At 39.3% G+C, this 18,162-nt stretch overlaps 1 protein-coding gene across 1 annotated transcript in view; it reads left to right on the top strand.

Moving 5' to 3' along the window:
* PLA2R1 (phospholipase A2 receptor 1) overlaps nt 1-15,461 on the top strand; it is a 37,147-nt gene extending 21,686 nt beyond the window's left edge. Inside the window, exons 18-30 of the mRNA XM_038143036.1 lie at nt 1,659-1,723; nt 2,068-2,171; nt 3,433-3,575; nt 4,397-4,514; nt 5,333-5,463; nt 6,033-6,168; nt 8,790-9,028; nt 9,553-9,721; nt 10,607-10,747; nt 11,178-11,294; nt 11,734-11,910; nt 12,578-12,607; nt 12,819-15,461. Coding sequence (XP_037998964.1) covers nt 1,659-1,723; nt 2,068-2,171; nt 3,433-3,575; nt 4,397-4,514; nt 5,333-5,463; nt 6,033-6,168; nt 8,790-9,028; nt 9,553-9,721; nt 10,607-10,747; nt 11,178-11,294; nt 11,734-11,910; nt 12,578-12,607; nt 12,819-13,036 — 1,788 coding nt within the window. The 3' untranslated portion in view covers nt 13,037-15,461. The remainder of the gene's footprint in view (nt 1-1,658; nt 1,724-2,067; nt 2,172-3,432; nt 3,576-4,396; nt 4,515-5,332; nt 5,464-6,032; nt 6,169-8,789; nt 9,029-9,552; nt 9,722-10,606; nt 10,748-11,177; nt 11,295-11,733; nt 11,911-12,577; nt 12,608-12,818) is intronic.
* The last annotated feature ends 2,701 nt before the right edge of the window (nt 15,462-18,162 follow it).

The raw sequence follows: 18,162 nt of genomic DNA, 5'->3' as shown, positions 1-18,162 counted from the left end.
TAGTAATATGGGGTCTCTCAGTTTCCAAGGAATTATGTAATTTTTGTCTTCTATTGAAGTAATTTTATATTAAAACGTGATGAAATAGATTTAAACCAACAGATCATGACAGAAAAAGCTTTTAATGAGAGCAACATAACTGGCTCTGCTGTCTTGTCTTCTTCCACATCTACCAGAGACTGAGATGAGATGGGATGACTATGTTACCTAACTCTGAATATTTATGACTTAAAAAAATTACATAAATTTTTGAAAATATATATTTGTCCAACTTAAGATCACTTAAAATGGATAGTCAGAATGTTGCTTTAAAGTAATGTTGACATACATGAGATCTTTTAAAAGTGGATTTATCATTAAAATTAGTGGGTATTTCAAAAGTTTATGAGCATTCTGCTGTAAGAAAGCAAAGTTTATTCTCTTTATACTGGAAATCAGCTTAACTTCCTAGAAGTTTTGTCTCAGAATACAACATACACAGCTATTTTAATGCCTGCTGGGTTTGGCTGAGCTTTCTTAGCATAGCCACATTTGTCCCTGAGTGATTGTAATTATTTTGCTGCAGAAGTAGGAGTAAGTATGGCAATCACTAAAATAATACTCAGCAGACCAAATAGACTTTGCATGTGTCATTTGAAAACTTGGTCAAAATTTCTTAGTGTGGAATTTGGAATCACATTTTTCACTATTTCTTTAAAAGCTGTAATGTGGAGGCTGCATGCTGCGATTAGAAAACTTAAACTCAGGGGCCAGGCAATACCAAATCAGAGAGCATTCCAGAATCTTTTGTCAGAAATGTGTTGTCTCCGTTTTATATTGCTAAATAAGATGTAGGCTGGAGAAATCCTAACTGTAACTCGAAGGACAGTGTGGAAGCACAACACAGGCTGGACTTCAGTTCTTTCTGACAAAAAATGAATGATTTACAAATACAGGGTGGCTTCTCTAGTGTCCTGCACATTCAGAACTTTTTGGTTTTTCTTCTTCCAAAAGCCCCAAAACTGTGATTGAGTGGCTAACCCTGAAGTTAAACCAATTCATAGCTGAAACTAGAATCAATTCAACAAAGTAATAACACATGGCTGTTGGAATTACATTATTTCCATGGCTTTTCAATAACACTTGGCCTTTTAGAAGCAAAGGTCTAGATCCTTTAATGAGAACAGCAATCAATAGATCCTTTCATGAGAACAGCAATCAATCTGGAAAGCATCCACAGAATACTCTGGTATGAACCATACGAAGTTAGTAAATGTTCAGAAAGTATCTTGGAAACATCAAGGATCAGCACTATATTACTGTTTAAAGGAAATATTTGCTATTGTTTAATTTTAGGAGTTGGGGAAAACAAATTATGGTCTAACATGACAGTCTTTTTAAACCAGGTAGGCTGGAAATTCCTAAAAACTGTAAATTCCTGGGTTACAGAAGACGCATCAGCAGTCCTGTGGAAATATGGGAGCTAAATCATGCTCTACTCAAGTGAATAATCCCACTGAAGTTACGTGAATTAACACGGGCAGGATTTAGCACCTGTTCTTCCTATTGGAACCCAATGCAGATGCTACTTGAATACACAGTCTGAGTTTAGGAGTTTGTAAATGCATTGGTAGAAGGGCAACAACATCTAAACACATGGCAAAACATTTCTTTTATAGCTCTCAACTACTGATGTTCACTGGTGGATTGGATTGCACGCAGAAAACCTCAGTGATGAGTTTCGGTAAGAACTCGTGTGTGCCACAGTGCTGCGAGCTGTGCTTGGCATGCCCTGTCCCAGTATGGTGGGCCAAAGCAGTCTGATGACTGAGTGGGATATTCAAGAGACAGTTTCAATTCTCATGTAAATATCAGTCAGGACATTATTGCTCTTATTTTATCTCCACATTGCAGTATTCCTTCTGGCAAGGTAGTGAAAGACATTTATATTGACCTTGGTCACAGTGGTTGTTTGTTTACTTTCTTCTCCCTTGCATCTCCTTTTGAACCCATTGATGGAGGGTGTAAATTTAGGTAAGGATAGTAAAAAGGAAAAAGTGAAACTTCATTCTTAATATTTCTGTGCAGCTGGAGAGATGAATCACCAGTAACGTACCAGAACTGGGATGAAGGGAGGGAAAGAGATCTGCAGAAACCAGGGAAAAGATGTGGCTTCATTTCATCACAAACAGGTTTCTTTTCTATCTCCTTTTGCTGCAGTAATTGTAACTTTATTCTGTTGTTGGCCAAAGGGTTTATATTTTTTTCATTGCCGTAGAGAAATGCAATCCATATTAAAGTCCTGCTCCGTGGTTATAATTTGCATGACTGCTTCTGTGATTAAGGAAGGAATAGTGAAATATCATTAACATTCTCAGAGTCTAGGTTTCAGGTTTTAAAAGTATATTAATAGTTACAGCTCTCTAATGTCAAAATACAAAGATTCCAGTGATATTGATACCTCAGTTTTAATTGGACTTTTATGTGGAACAGCATTATTGTTAATACATTGCTGGTATTCACAGTTTTCTCACAACCAAATGACCCACATGGACTTAGCAACAATTTTTCCTACATCTAGAAACTGTTTTTCTATCAGCAGATGACTTTAAGTACCCAGGTTTCTACCTTATTTTTGATCCCATAGCCAATCTGCTGAGGGATTTTTGGGTGCCAGAGTTCTATATTTTAGTAGGGTATTAAAAAAAGTCACAGTGCTGCTGGTTAAGTGACTTCTATCATTTCCCAGTGCCTGTTTTCTGATGATCTGCAAGTCATATGATAAAGTAAACATGTCAGGTTCCAAGGAAAATAAAAATAGCCAGCTTTGTATTTGTGAGAAGAGCTGAAAAAGATTAATGCAGCTGCAGTCTTGTAATCCCAGGCTTGAAAGTCAAAACTGAAAAAACTAAAACCTTCTTTTTTTCCCACATATAATCTTGGGGTTTTGATTCATGACTTATGAATGTTTGAGTTTCCCATTGTCGTATTTAATATCAGATAAAAGGAAGAGATGCCCAACCTCCCCCGTCAGCTGGCCAAAGGTGGGAGCTGGCCAAAACTTTGTTGAGTTTCCTGAAAAGTGTGTTTTCCTCCTAAGCAGGTCAGCATTTCATATCATCATGTGGATCTTGCCAAAAATTTTCAATGTAAGGAAGTCAAACTATTTTATCTGGAAGGCCTCTCTTTTTTATTTTTTTTTTAAGTAAATGTTTTTATAGAAATATGTTATATGACTCAGTGTAGAGGAATTGGTTTTACTTGATAAAATTAAACTGGAAATAAAAGGATGTGCCCATCAACCATCAAATCCACTGTAATGCAGGATGTCCAAATGTATTTGATGTAGAATGTCTTTTTACTCAAACACTAAACAATATCTAAGCTACCTAAGAAAAAAACCCTTTCCAATTCTCAAACCAACATTGAACTGTGATTTTTCTTTTTGCTCAGGGCTCTGGGGTGATGAAAACTGTACTGTTTCTCTTCCCTGTATTTGTAAACGTAACATTCCAAAGAAGATAGAGAAAGAGATTCCAAAAGACCCGAACCAACAAGGAGCATGTCCCAAAGGCTGGTTGCACTTTGGATTCAAAGTAAAACCTTTTTTAATGCTATTTCATTGTTTAAAATGTATTCCATATGTAGGACAGAAATTGTACTCAAGGATTACTTAATATTTGAATATTTTCTTATTTTTTGAAAACAGAGCTCTTAGGTTTATAACCACTGACATGGTGATACCAAGATTTGTTGCTGTTAAGCAGCTGCCCACACTTTAAGAAATTGTCTTAACAAGGTGTTAAAAATTTTACTTTGGTTTCAGGGAGTAAATATTCAAATATGCAAAAGCTATGCAATTGTATTTGTGCCTCTGCCATAAAAAGCCTGCTCCATCCTCTCTTTTCCACATATCTCAATTCCAAGTGTCTTTTATGATCTCAAAAGAGGTCTCTAACCCCTTGATGTGCTAAATGGATCCCTAATTGCTTCTGTCTTCTGAAACATGCTGTTTCAAATGGCCTTCATTAAGGATAATTATAAGTCAAAGTGAATTCTCAATTGAGGGTCAAAAGGTAAATATTTCATCTGGCTTCTCTTAAATGCCTAAGTTCCTTAATAGCAACATGCATCGAGGTGGCTGAATTTATCCCAGTGCTCACTGCAGTGACTGCAAGGATAAATTTAACCTGAATTGTTTGCCTTGAAACAACTGATTTGAATGCAGTCCAGATCACAGCTGAAAACTAACACTGAGCATGCTGGAGATGTCCATGGCAGGACAGAAACCAGTGAAATATTTACCATTCAGTAACAGCATGGGAAATGTTTTAGTGACCACTCTTAGTGATTGATAAATGGCTGGAGGAAAGCAAACAAAGTATGTTTGTTTGTTTGGTTTTGTTTTTTGAAACAGTGCTTTTTAATACAAATTCCAAAGGATCCAGAACATCTGAGAAACTGGTACTCTGCACAAGAATTCTGCAGTAACTATGATGGGTCACTTGCTATCCTGGAAGATGAACTGGAGCAAGGTAGAGTGCTGGAAATATTGTTAAATAAATAACACATCATCTTCATTAGGATGCTGTAGTAAAGTTTAATCTTGGGTACAGAGGTAGGAAAGAAGATTGTTCAGCTCTTACCCATGGTTCCACTGCTTTAAACACATTAATATTCCTCAGTTTGCCAAAATTTAAATGTTCACTGAGATATATGACAGATACATTTTATGGAATAATTGCAAATTCTTTTCTGCTTACCATGCTTTAAAAATACTCCCAAAAATGGAATACCCATTTAAGCATTTGCAATTTAAAATTTCTACCTTGTTATCTCATTTTTATCTTTTAGTAGTACTTAAAATCTTATATGTAGTATAGCACCAGGCTGGAACTGTCAGAGAAATAAATGCCAGCAAATTTGGAAATATTTATGAACCCTATTCATAAAAAACCTGTAGTTGAATTTCACACACATTTGTAAAACCACTTCTTTGGATGTTGAGGAATCTCACTGGCTATCTTTAGTTGAGAAACCTTCAACTAAAATTGGGAAAAGCTTCAGTTGGACTGTGTAGTGGTTAGACTGGTACTATTAGCTAATGGAACCGATCCTAACCCAATTGAAATTAATCAATTTACCTCAATTTATAGTTAGATGATACTGAAATGCCCCTCATTTTTGAGATGAATTAGATGATACTGAAATGCCCCTGTGTTGATTTGCTGGTAACTGTGTAACATCATTGATTGGAAATTATTTTTTCAATGCTTTAGTATGTTGCAAGAGACTTCATCTGTCCCTAAATGCTTACTGGTCTATTTTGTTTTGTTTCTGTTTCATTTTGAAGCTTTCATAACAATGAATCTATATGGGTGGAAAACAAGTGTTTGGATTGGTTTCCAGAGTGATGATTATGAAAAATGGTTGAATGAAAATCCTCAGATGTATTCCAACTGGTCACCAGTTGAACTAGTGGATGTGAGTATTTTCAGGCGGGTTATGACAGTGAGAAGTTGGTTTTATCCATAAAAATCATGACTTCCATAAGACAGGGCCAAAGTTGTTACAGCAGTTTAGGCTGCTCTTAATTTTTGCAGCTTCAAAGAACTGTGGGTACAGATTTACAGGCACAACTAGAAGTAGCTAACAAGGCACCATTGAGACAGACATTCACATAATTTGTGGCTCTACTCACATTCTCATGCAGCTGGTTTTAAGCAGCAAACTTGGAATCGTGTGGTTAGTATTACATGCTTGGTCTGAGCAAAGTTTAGGAACAAGATTATTAATTTCCTATTTTAATACATTGTTTTACAACATGTTGGTCCCAATTGGGGTTAGCATTTTGGTTTGTTCACTGAAAGCTTGTGTCTTTTTAATTATGAGTTTATTGTTTCAAATTGTATTTATGGGACTGTTCATTGGTCTACCTAAATGTTTGTTATAGAGAATTTGAGATAATTATTCTCTTTAATTTAATTTAATAATGATGTATTGTTTTACACAATGTATATTTAAATTAATAAAAGGTTCTGTGTTGATTGCAGAGACAGCATTTTAACATTCAAGATCAACTTCCCCTGTGTACATTGGTATCAAATAACCCTAATTTTTATTTTACGGGAAAATGGTACTTAGAAAACTGTCAGAAAAATTATGGGTTTGTCTGCCAAAAGACTCAGGGTAAGGTTTTGTCTTGCTTTGCTTCTGTTCTCTTTTCTTACTATATGGAATTTGTCTTACTTTGTTTTTATCTAGAAGCAGCTTTTTATAAGTGTCTCTAAAACAAGGAACATAAAGGATTTCTAAGACAGTTTGCTGTTTAGACAGACTAGCTCTACACTATTTAATAAATGAGTAGCTGGGATGTAGAAGTAATTGCTAAAAAACATTCTTTTATTAACTTTTCCTCCTAACTTTGAGCATTCTCTAGTGTATCTTTGAATTAGAGATGAAATTTCATATTTTCTCTCATGGCTACAGAGTAACCACAAAAGGCTAAACTGAGGGTGATTTTGATGAAAATATGGTTTAGGGTGGGGAGCTGTAGCTTTAAATGTTAGATCAGAAGAGACTCTAGTCTCTTTTTCTGAACAGTGTGGACCTGACTGGCTTATTGAATAGAGCTTGGCTTCTGTTTTCTAGTACCACACTTCTCTAATTCTGGTACCATAAAGTTCCCTTGCCAGAAGCATGAAGTGTTTGGGAGGAACACGGCTCGTGTTTGGGAGGAACATGGCTCACGCTTGGGAGGAGCATGGCTCACGCTTGGGAGGAACATGGCTCGTGTTTGGGAGGAACACGGCTCGTGTTTGGGAGGAACATGGCTCGTGTTTGGGCGGAACACGGCTCGTGTTTGGGAGGAACATGGCTCGTGTTTGGGAGGAACATGGCTCGTGTTTGGGCGGAACATGGCTCGTGTTTGGGCGGAACATGGCTCGTGTTTGGGAGGAACATGGTTCGTTGTGTTTCCTCAAGCCACGTTCCGGTGCTGCCTCTGGGCTGGGGGCCGTGGGCAGCTCTGGAGCCCCTGCCAGTGCAGCCCCTCTGCCAGCAGGACACTGCCAGGACACGGCACCCAAACAGGGCAGCAGCACACTGGTGACCCTGGGGCAAGGGGAGGGCTGGCATCTGAGCCTGTGGGGAGTCTCCTTGGCAGCTGCCTCTACTGCGGGGTGGTTTTGTATGGCTCAGCTCTCTATCGTATTATCACCCCTATATTTAATCCTAAAATGCAGAGACAACACTCTACTGCTGCTGCCTGGGAGGGGAGGCACGGCCGTCTGGGAAGCAGAACAAGTACCAGCTTTGGGCAGTGCTTACGTGTCACTCAGAGCCGGATTTCACATCATTTATTGGGAATTACAGTTGCGGGAAGGGCTGGAGTGGTCCTGTACATGGTGCAGAAAAAATAAATAAATGTGCTTTCCTGCTGGTTTGTTTCAGTTACATCCCAAACGTTTGTATTTTAACCCCTTGCTGTTGCTTGAGACAGATGGAGGAGGCGTGGAAAGGCAGGAAGGAAAACAGTTGCCTTATGGTGGCCGGGATTCTGGCGAGGCTTTGGGCTGCAGTGGGTGCTCAGGATCCTACCCATGTTTCTCAGCTGTGTCACTGAAAGTCAGGAATAAAACTCTCCAACACTGGAATTGCAGTGTTAGAAAGCTGCACTATTTTATTTCGGTGCCAGGCGTGCAGGGAAGATCTGCTCCTATTCCATGCCCTGCAGCCAGCCAACAGACTAGTTGAAATCTGTGAAACTTATACATATTCATTACATTTCCCCAAACTCATACATATATGCTAAATGTTCTGTGAATTCTTTTGCATATTTAAATCACTTCTTGGAACTTATATTACATTACATTAGAGTAGGGGTCTTGTGAGGGTCTCTGGTGGCCATTTGGGGAACATCCCATTCCTCTAATTATCCTTTTTTGGTCATAGCCCTCCAAAAAAGTTTATTTTCTTGGAATGAATCCCACTGATGTGGGCTGGTCAAGATACACCTTCGTATATCAGATAACCATTTGCCCACTAAGCACTGCTGGTTAAAGCTAAAGGAATTCACAAGGTTCAAACACTATTTGTTGCCACTATTTGTTGCAATTGAAGATTTTCCCAGAAGGGCAGTGGATCTGAGGGCGGCCCATGGGCCTGGCTGTAATGCAGCTCAGCACTGCCCCACGCACACAGAGTGCTCCTGGGTTAAATGGACCATCCTGTCTCCCCAGTGGGACACCCTTGGCACAATCCCAAACTATCAGGCAGCTTAGCTTGCTAATTCAGTAGAAAATTTCCCTATATTTTTCTCACTTCCTGTTATTTATTTATTTTCTTCTAATTACTGTCATTTTCTGCAGCTTTTTACAGGTTGTGTCAGCTTTGTGCTGGGTCAGGCAAACACCAGACCAAGGAATTTGCAGCAGGAAGAACAGAGAAGCAGGGAAGGGAGTAGTGAGACAGGCTCTTGCTGGCAATAGTGAACTGCTAAATTTGCTCAAGTGTCCAAACAGATGTGTCAGTTCCTGGAAAGATGAGCTGGTGCTTTGCTTCTGCCATCCTGCTGCATTCCATTTCCCCTTTTTTGAATTTTTTTCTGAAGGAGACTAAAATGAAAGAAAGTGGCAGTAGATTGGAACTGAGCTCTCTTTTTTAAATTTCACAGTGCCTTCCTAAAACCAAGGAGTTTTCAATTTTTTAATTTGTTTGTAACAATAGTTCTGATTATTTTAGAAGCTGCTCAGCTATGATCAAGCTGTCTGTTTTAAAAATAACTTCTTTTCCTTTCCTGTTTGTAACAGACACATCCAGACATCTTATCAATGCATCTGATATGTATCCTGTGCCAGATACTTTAGAATATGGAAACAGAATGTATAAACTAATAAGTGGGAATTTTACATGGTCTTCAGCATTACAAGCCTGCATGGCAAACAGTGCGGAGCTGGTGAGCATTACAGACCAGTACCACCAGGCCTTCCTCACCATCATCATCAACCGCCTGGGATACAGCCACTGGATCGGCCTCTTCACTTCCAATGTACGTAGGAGGTCCCGGCTGTCAGTGGGATGCTGCAAAGGAGATTTTCCAGTAACAAGCTAGTGAGCTGTGTCATTGGTTTAAGTCACAGAAAGTTTGCATCTAGAGATGTAACACTGGGAAATTTGAGCCTTAAACTTTCTTTTTTCTTATTCTTTTTTTTTTTCTTGTAACATAATGTGTAAGTCCAGTGAGAGACAATTTGGTACAAAGACTACTGAAAACTAAAAACCATGGGAAAAAAACCCTCTTGTAATGTTGACATTGAAATTTCATTGTTTCATTCGTAGTAGCCCAATGGCCCAAATAACTGCTTGCAAAAAACAGAAAATTAGATGTAGAGGTAGTCTGTAGTCTCCCAATAGGGAGTTGGGAGGATCCTTGGCTCTGCCTTTGGTTGATCCTTAATCGGCCTTTAGAAAATTAAGATATTCTGTAACTCTGGTGAGGATGCCACCAAAAGAAGATTAACTTGTGTAGTGCTGAATTATATTAGAAAAATCACCTGAAATTTGTTTTGGCAGAATGGGCTTAACTTTGAATGGTCAGATGGGACCAGGTCTTTGTTTACCTCCTGGGAAGATGACGAGTCCCAGGCCTTGGGCAGCTGTGTTTACATTGATACTTCAGGGCACTGGAAGAGTGCAAATTGTGAACAACTTCTGCAAGGAGCAGTTTGCCACGTGCCACCTAGTAAGTCAGTCAAGGTTTATAGTAAATCTTTGCATCTGCCAATGTGTGTACTGACGGTGGAAATATGTGAAAGGAGGTTGATAGGTTGGAGGTTAAGCAATGTTAAGTAAGGCTGACTATTACTTAAAACTGAAGTGTATTTCTCTGTGTTTCCTATTTGTGAAACCATTTTTTTTCCAATAAAATATTGGCCATCAGGTCTGATCTGTAGGAGAATGAAAGAGAACTTTCATAATAGAAAAGAAACAGGAAAATTACCTACTCTGTCTCTTCAGTGAACACTATATTATCTGTGAAAAATGAGAATTGCTAATGACCTAGCTTGAATGGCAATAAATCCACTTTGCTGAAATTAACTGTGGGATGGGAGAAAGAGCAAAGTGAAAAATTTATCATATCTTTCCTGATGAACACATCAAATGTTGTGCAAATTTTTTTTAGTAAAGATAAGAATATTTTTCTATATCCTAAAATATGTTGTGTTTCCTGCAATGCTCTGTCAGTCATCCGGACTTCAGTTAAATCCAGAATTCAGGTCTGGAACTCCATTCAGTGCCAGACTGCAGGGTCTCGTGGCAGCATCCAATTCTTCAAATCATTCCCATTCAGTGGTGTTGGTCACCTGGGCCCCTGGTCAGCTCATGCACATCGCTATCAGTTAGATTGTCCTGATCCTGCTGTTGTAATCCGGCAAGGTTTTTGATCAGAAGTAAAACCAGCTGTACTCATTTAATACAAATGTATGCAACTGCTAGATTTTCACGTTGAAAAAATAGAGGCATAACACAATAACATGCTATTAACATTACTCCAAAACTGTGTGGAATGTTATATTAATGTGTATTTTGTTGTGCCAATAAAGCTGTGCTGTTACTTCTATCACAGAAAAGAAACTCAATGCCTATAAAGGCTTATGTTCAGAAAAAACTGTACCCTGGATCAAATTCAAAAACAGTTGCTACAGCTTTTCCACAGTTCTTCAGGGCATGAGTTTTGATACAGCATATGAGGTCTGCAAAAATCAAGGTAAGTGATTATTTTGTAGCTACCAAATGTCATTGTGATATCTTAAATCAATATTTATTTTCTGAAATGACTGAAATCATGGCATATGTTTTCTCTGTTTCAAGATAACGATAGTGGAACTCATAAGCCAACTATGAAATTGGAGGCGGCATACATCAAAAAAAATGTTCCTTTCTGTGTGAAAATACTGGTTTCTTCAATAAAACACAATATGAATGTTTTTCCCTTCAAATTTGTTTTAAAGTCATGTGAGAACAGTTTTTTATCTGCTTGAGCATTCTCACAATTATTACATATTTAAGAACTTACAATGTATAACCAGACTTTTCAAGCTCTTCAATTTAGACTCATAATGTTAACTTTTTTAAATACAATGTTAAATTTTAATGGCATGGATTGCTTGAAAATTTGTTCTGTATTTAATTTGAAGGGTCAAATCTTCTGACTATTCAAGATGAAGATGAAAATGCCTTCATTTTGGAAGAATTACACAGTTTTGGCTATTCTGTACAAATGGTTTGGCTGAACATTCTGCTTGTTACAGACAGTAAGTTTGGGGAAGAATAGAACTTCATACAAGAATCTGGTTTGGGTTTCAGTTATTTTCCAAAAACCATTTTCAACAACTATTTTTCAAAACACTTTGGTCTTTTCCGATTTTGTTCACTGATTTATGCCTGTTTATCATGTAGTAAAACCAGTGAGGCTTTCTGTAATGGTTACCAGTATTCTGAATACTTAATATGCATACATGCATGTAAATGCCTTTTTTCCTTCTTAAAGATACAGTGCAGACTGTCTTCTGTGTTAACTACAAAGGATGTTTTTAAATCCTTCAAGAAAAGAAAGTAATACAGTGGCCAAACAGACAAAATGCTGGTATTCTGTAATACCGTATTTTTCATGTGAGGGCAAATCTGACTGAAATAGAAATATTTCCCAAAATACTATTCTATTTTGTAATAATTTTTGACTTCTGCCCATAGATGAGACAGTCTCCTGGTTTGATGGTTCTCCTTTAAATTATTCTAACTGGGGCATCAGAGAGCCTGAATTTGATAATCTCAAAGGGAATTTCTGCATCAGCTTGAGGACCACAGATGGAGTCTGGCAATTATCTCCATGCAGAGAAAAAAAGGGTTTTGTATGTAAAATGGATGCAGGTATGTGCTTCCATAAAAGAAGGCAATTCTGTACTTATAACCATTGTTTTACTTGTTCCATGTTGCTTGTTTACTTTGTGTCAATTTTCATTTCATTAATTCTGTCCCTTGGCATTGGGGAAAAAAAATACCTCTAAAAGCCCCAGGCAGCTGGGGTGACCTCTGTTTGGGGAACCCAGGCAGCCACTGCCAGCTGCAGGAGCCTTCCTGTGACATCAGGGTGACCTCCACAGCCCCGGTGGGGAGGTCCAGTCTGGGAGAGCTGTGCAGGCACCACAGCAGTAGGAATGTGGGTCCGTGAGAGAGCTCGAGTGATTCCAGAGCTCACACAAAATCCCTCAGTCACTGCTGGACCCACTAACCAGGCTGATCTGCCTCTGCATGGTTCTGTTGATGAATTTGTACTTTTAAAAGTAGGTAAATACTGCTGCTCATCCTTGCACAAATGCCAATTAATATATTCCACCAAATTAAAGGGATTTTAAATAGCATGCTAGATGATGTTTAACTTGGCCAGTTGGAATAACATTGACATGAGTCAAATTAAACAGAGGACAGCCTATTCTTGTTGGTTTTAGGTAGATTGTCTTCTCAGTATTCATTTTAAAGTGAATATACATAATAACCTCTGTGGGTCATTTTGTGACTGTTCTGGATTTTATTTCAGATATTGATACAACAGAATCCTCTGAAAAAGGTAAACTCTCTACTTTTTTAATAGGGAATATACACATTTTGAGCTGCTGTTTTGTGAGACAATATTTTTCACTGTTAAACCTGTAATTTGAAATTTGTGATATATAAGGAGTAGTAATGTTTTCCTTAAAAGAGCCTATATATTTATATTTCAAATTACTTATAATTCTAACTATATTTGCTTAATAACAATTTCTGTTCTTCCGTTTCAGCATCATACAGTGGGCTTGTAGCTCTGGCTGTTCTTGTGACATTGGTGATGTTGGCTGCCATTTCCCTTTTCCTGTGGTGCCTGCACAAAGAGAATAATCAACTTTTCCGCAGGATACTGTGGGTCAGAAATGCCTATTTGCCACAGATTAATGCTGATAGTCCTGCTTTGGAAGAAAGCATCCTCATTTCTGACTTCGAGAGAAATGAGAACAATTAATTGATCAGAAGTAGCAAGTGGTCTTGTCTTCTGTGTGAAACTTCACAACCTACAGTGGTTTTCTCATTCTCCGGAGTCCCTCGGAGAGCCCATATTCTGACGAACCCTCATGGCCATCAGTATCAATGCTGGAGGAGCTCCCTAACCTGGAGAGCTTTTGCTTTGTGCCAGGATGAGGTGAGGATGCAAGGCAGAGCCATGGAGAAATGTTCTTCCCTGAGACAAGCCAGGAACTGAAAATACTCACAGATCATAAAACTGCAACCACTCACTTGGAGCAGACATGTTTGAGGTCCCAGAGCAGTGGACATTTTCATGCAGCTTTTTCCTTTGGGAATGTTTGGGCCTTTGTGTTTTGTTTTTATACTTTGCAGAACCTGCTTATGAGCTGGCATTAAAATTTGGCCTTGAATTTAGGAACTCTGAAATATAGTCCAAGGTTTATGGGGAAGCCTTTTTTTTCTGCAAAATGAACAGTTATTTTTCAGACAATAGATTCTTGCCACATTGATTTCCAAGCTTGAAGGGGGATGAAGTCACTCTTGACTTGGGACTGCCAGAGTTTTGGTAGTTTGGCCTGTGATGGCTAGTCCGTTTTATGAAATAAATTAGTCTAGAGATATAATGGCTTATTCGGAACTTATTATACTCATTAGAGATGCATCCAGCGTCCTATTCAAGATTTAGCTATGTCATCTCTCCCCTAGATTATTTCAGACATGGAATGCCATCAGCCTTCATTAAAAATGTTTTCGGGCAATATCTGTTTGAAGAAAAACCCCTGTTATAAATCTTTCTGAAGGTATGGAACAAATGGCCTTACTGTTCCCCTGCAGTGTTCCTGTGAGCAGTATTTGTGGACACCCTGCTGAGACCCTGCTCTCCAAAGCTAAGGATGACTTGGGGGAGCCACACTGCTGTTCCCCAAGGGTGCTAGTCCTCTAAGCCCATGTAGCAGACACTTTCCCTTTCAGTGTTCATACCAAGGTGCTAAGGAAGAAGATGAATTTTGCTGACCCCTTGCTATGCTGATGGTTGTGAAGGAGCCAGTTCAGGTCTCTGTGTTATCTCAGTTCCAGCAGCCCAGGACAGAAATGTTTACTCTCCCTGCGATTTCCACCAATCCAACCAGTCCTCCACACACTCTCTGAAAACACCTGGGAGCTTTTTTATTTTCTATTTTTATTGCAGTGTGGAAAAACAAATGCTTAGCGATGGTTACTTCACGATGGATTTAGCGTTGTTTCCTCCATCTTTAAAAGCTGCTGCATAGGGCTGCATTTGTTGTTCTCTTTTTCAGTTTCCTTGTTTTAAGGTGACTCATTCTAAAAGTTTTGCAAGAGCCCTGAGAGGCAGGTATGTTCTTCAGACTTAAGCAAGCAGCTAAGGCCAAATGAAATGTTTTTACACAATATTTTTTGCACAGGAATGGATGACTGCCTTTAACCTACATTTCACATGGCCAAAAATTGCCTGTTCATGCCATAAGTATGTGTAGGGCTATTTTTAAAAATTATTTAATACATAGACTATTTCTGTGCTGGTTTACAGAACTGGTTTACTCTTTTTGATGACTTCTAAGGTTGTAGCTATCACAAGTTCTTAATCTTATTAGAGTTTATGGACTGCAACTTTTGAGTTCAATTGCCAGATAATCTGTTGTTTAAATGTATTAATTGTGATAGCTTTTTACCACCAAAAGAAAAGAAAAAAAAAGCTTATGACCTCTTCTTTCCCCATGACTATTTCACCTATTTTCACCTATTCACCTACAGCTGGAGGAACTTAAACCAATAAACCCCCTTCATCACATTCACTGAGAAGTGGGTAAATGCTGCCTTCTTACAGTACAGCAAGCAGAGTGGCTTGCAGGGTGGTGCAGTGCTGTTGATAGTTATACAGATGGTCAGATTTTGATGTGGTTAGTGAAGTTGTATTTTTTCACAAAACTTGACATAGATGTTTTATCAATTTTCCTTGAGGTGTGTTTTATTCCTTAAAATGTATCCGAAGGGTAATTGCATAATCAATAATCCTAACCTCAAAATAGTAATTGTTGATTAAAGTTGATGTAGATGACTTTGTATTAAAGAAAAAAAAGTTCAAGCAGTGTTTTCTTCCTACTTTGAAATGGCTTTGAAGGAAAAGACCCAGGGATATTTATTTTTAAATCTTTCATCATTTAACTTTTTTATAACTGCAGACATAATTCACTCAAGAATGTAATCAATGATTGCTTTCTATTCTTCTTTCTGGATTTTGATATCAATGGCTTTCAATTGTTTTCCCTTAATCAGAGGTCTCCTATAGTATCCCTGATCAGAGTATGTGGTGACTGTGGTTTTATTGCTGACCTTGATGACATTGACAGTGAGATTCACTGTATTATTTCAACTGGAAAATTAAAGCGTGTCTAATAGTTGTCCATGCTGTAATTTGTCTTGAATCTCTCCCCAGCTTTACTAAGAACAGAGGCTTTAGTGTCTCATAAGAGCAGTGCCCAGGTTTGCCCTGGCTCATCCTGTGTGAGGACAGCTGGCTCCAGCCTCCTTTCAGGCTGTGTGACTGGACTAGACCTGGGCACTGCCTACGATCTCCACACTCAGGGTGTTTCCCAGGGCATGGATGAGGATGCCCCAGAACATGTGTGTAAGAGGTGCTGGAAGGACATGGGAGCCAGAGCACCAACAGTAAGGATGGTGGATGGAATCATGGCATTCATTTACAGATATTCTCCCAGCCTACTGCAGTAGTGGGCTGAGGCCACCAGGGATGAGTGATGGGCTGGAGGACTTTTCCTGCTGAATTGTGGAGGGTGTGTTGTGTGGGAGCCTATTTGGATCCTCCACAAATGAGGTAGAGATATATGGGCTGCAGCACAGCAGCTTCCATGGATAGCACCAACATGCTTTGTGTGTCCAAGGACTGGGTGCAACAGGGCCTGAATAGGCCAGTGAATGTTGCAGGTTTTTTTGCCATGTTAGCTTTCTTTCAGTGTTCTTACCCAAAGAGAAGTGTTACATCTTTTCATACCACATCTTTCTTGGGTGATGGAAGTGTATTCCCACCAGAGACAGGTCATTCAGGTGAAACTTGTCTGCCACATATTGGGGTTTGCCAAATCTCCATCTGCTTGTCTTTGCAGATGCCATTCCAGGAGAAAATTTACCTCCTGGTCCCTTTAGCAATCCTTGCAGCATGTCTCTGAGGAAAACAGATGTTCAGTGCAGCTGCCACACCCCAGGTAAACACAAGTCTGTCTGTGATGGGAACATTTGTATGCTGGTGATGCCCAGCATGGCAGGACACAGCAAAGGGTGGTTGTGGCACAAGGTTTTAAGTGGGCAGCATGACTCCTCAGGAAAGTCCTTTCTGGCTGTGCCTCTCCTGGGCACTGCCCTTCCTTGTACTCCTCCCTCCCGCTCTCCATTCTCTGCTGCCTTTGCACACACATTTTTGTAGCTGGGACATGACCAAGGAGCCATGGGCTGTTTGAAATTTGTGCTGTACAGTCCAGAGGAACCATAGGGAAAAAAATGTGGGTTTGCATGCTCTGTTGACACTTGACCAGCTCTGGTTCCCATTGCACAAATTCCCATTTAATTTAAGCCCCTGCGTTTTTCTTTCATCGTGTTACCTCCCTCAGTGTAGTAACAGGCATCCTCAGTCTCTTGTAATAATAAACCCACTGTAATGAAAACCATGGCATACACTTCCTCTAGGGCATTTGCTTGGTTAAAAGCTAAATTGCACACATTCAGCAACTGGGCTCTAAATTCTCAGCTCAAAAGAAAACCCAACAAAAAACCAAAAAACCTGCTGAAAAACAAATCCACAAAAAAAAAAAAAATTAAAAAAAAATAGAGGCCTCTACTCGAGCTATAATATTTTCTTTGGCAACTGGTGGAATGTTGGTTTTAAACCTCTGCAGGCCAGCAGTGATATCTTACAGTCTGGTGCAGCCCTGATGCAGATGTGTGAGCAACCATCAGGAACAAACCCACAGGCGTCCTTGTGCTCTGAGATGGAATGATTTAAGATGGATCGTGGTGCCTGGAAACACAGCCAGTCTCGGTTTGGCCAGTAGATGGTAGTGGTACACACAGAGCTGACAAAACGAGCTGTGCAAGAGAAAATAGCACAGAAAATAGCACTGCTCAGGATCCTTTAGAAGTTTAGTTAAACAAGCAGCAAAACTCCCCGGTCACAGGACAGCAAACAACGCTTGGGCTCTGAGCCCGGGCCACAATGTTACAGAGCTGTGTTTAGACAGCTTTCCGAGTCTCGGCGCTCCTTCTCAACCACTTCAATGGGATGCATTGAAGTGCTCAGAAAGGGAAAATGCAACTCCTTACGTTGGCGTGGGGGCTTTTCATTTCTTTGATGAGTAAAGTGAAAATCCAGTCGGGTTCCTTAATAAATAAGGGTATCTTTGTGGTATATTTTGATTCTCATGCCTTTCATGGAAAGGCAACTCACTGAAAATGCTTCAGCCATGTATCTCTCTGGATTTATTTTAGTATTTTATCAGTACAGGCATTTGCTTATTACTTTTCAGGGGAAAGGAAAAATTAAGACATAGAAAGGACTGCATAAGTAATCATTCCACAGCACTGTTGAAAGTAGTATTTTCTCCTTCTCCCATTTTATTCTGTAAGCTGACCAAAGCATAAGAATTCTTGATCCCTTTCTATATCCATTATCTTTATGTATGGAAGTGATTCTCAACTGCAATTATTCCCAAAAGTGCACAGCTAGGAAACAGCAAAAGTACTTCTACTATCTTAGCCTACCTTTTTCTTAACCTTAGCCTAATGACAAAATTTCTACTGTGGTTCTCAGAAAAAAAATGCTTGAAAACATTTTCTTTTAGTGAGCACAACAGCTAAACTCGTCGATACAAAATAAATTTTGAAATGCGGAGCGGGCCAAAAGTTTCTATCCTCTGCATGCTATCAAAGGAAAATAGGGAAACCTGTCTTTCTGAACCATGCACAGAAAGGCACAAAACTAACAGCCTGCTACCTACAGAGGTGGGTGGCCAGCAGCAGTGATGGCTGTCACTGGGTGCAGGAAGGGCGTCCAACCCCACCATGTGGACCAGAAGGATGCAATAGCTGGGTCAG

Source organism: Motacilla alba, chromosome 7 (genome assembly GCF_015832195.1).
Source record: "Motacilla alba alba isolate MOTALB_02 chromosome 7, Motacilla_alba_V1.0_pri, whole genome shotgun sequence".
Classification (NCBI taxonomy): Eukaryota; Metazoa; Chordata; class Aves; order Passeriformes; family Motacillidae; genus Motacilla; species Motacilla alba.
This window is presented reverse-complemented; position numbering and strand designations above follow the sequence as displayed.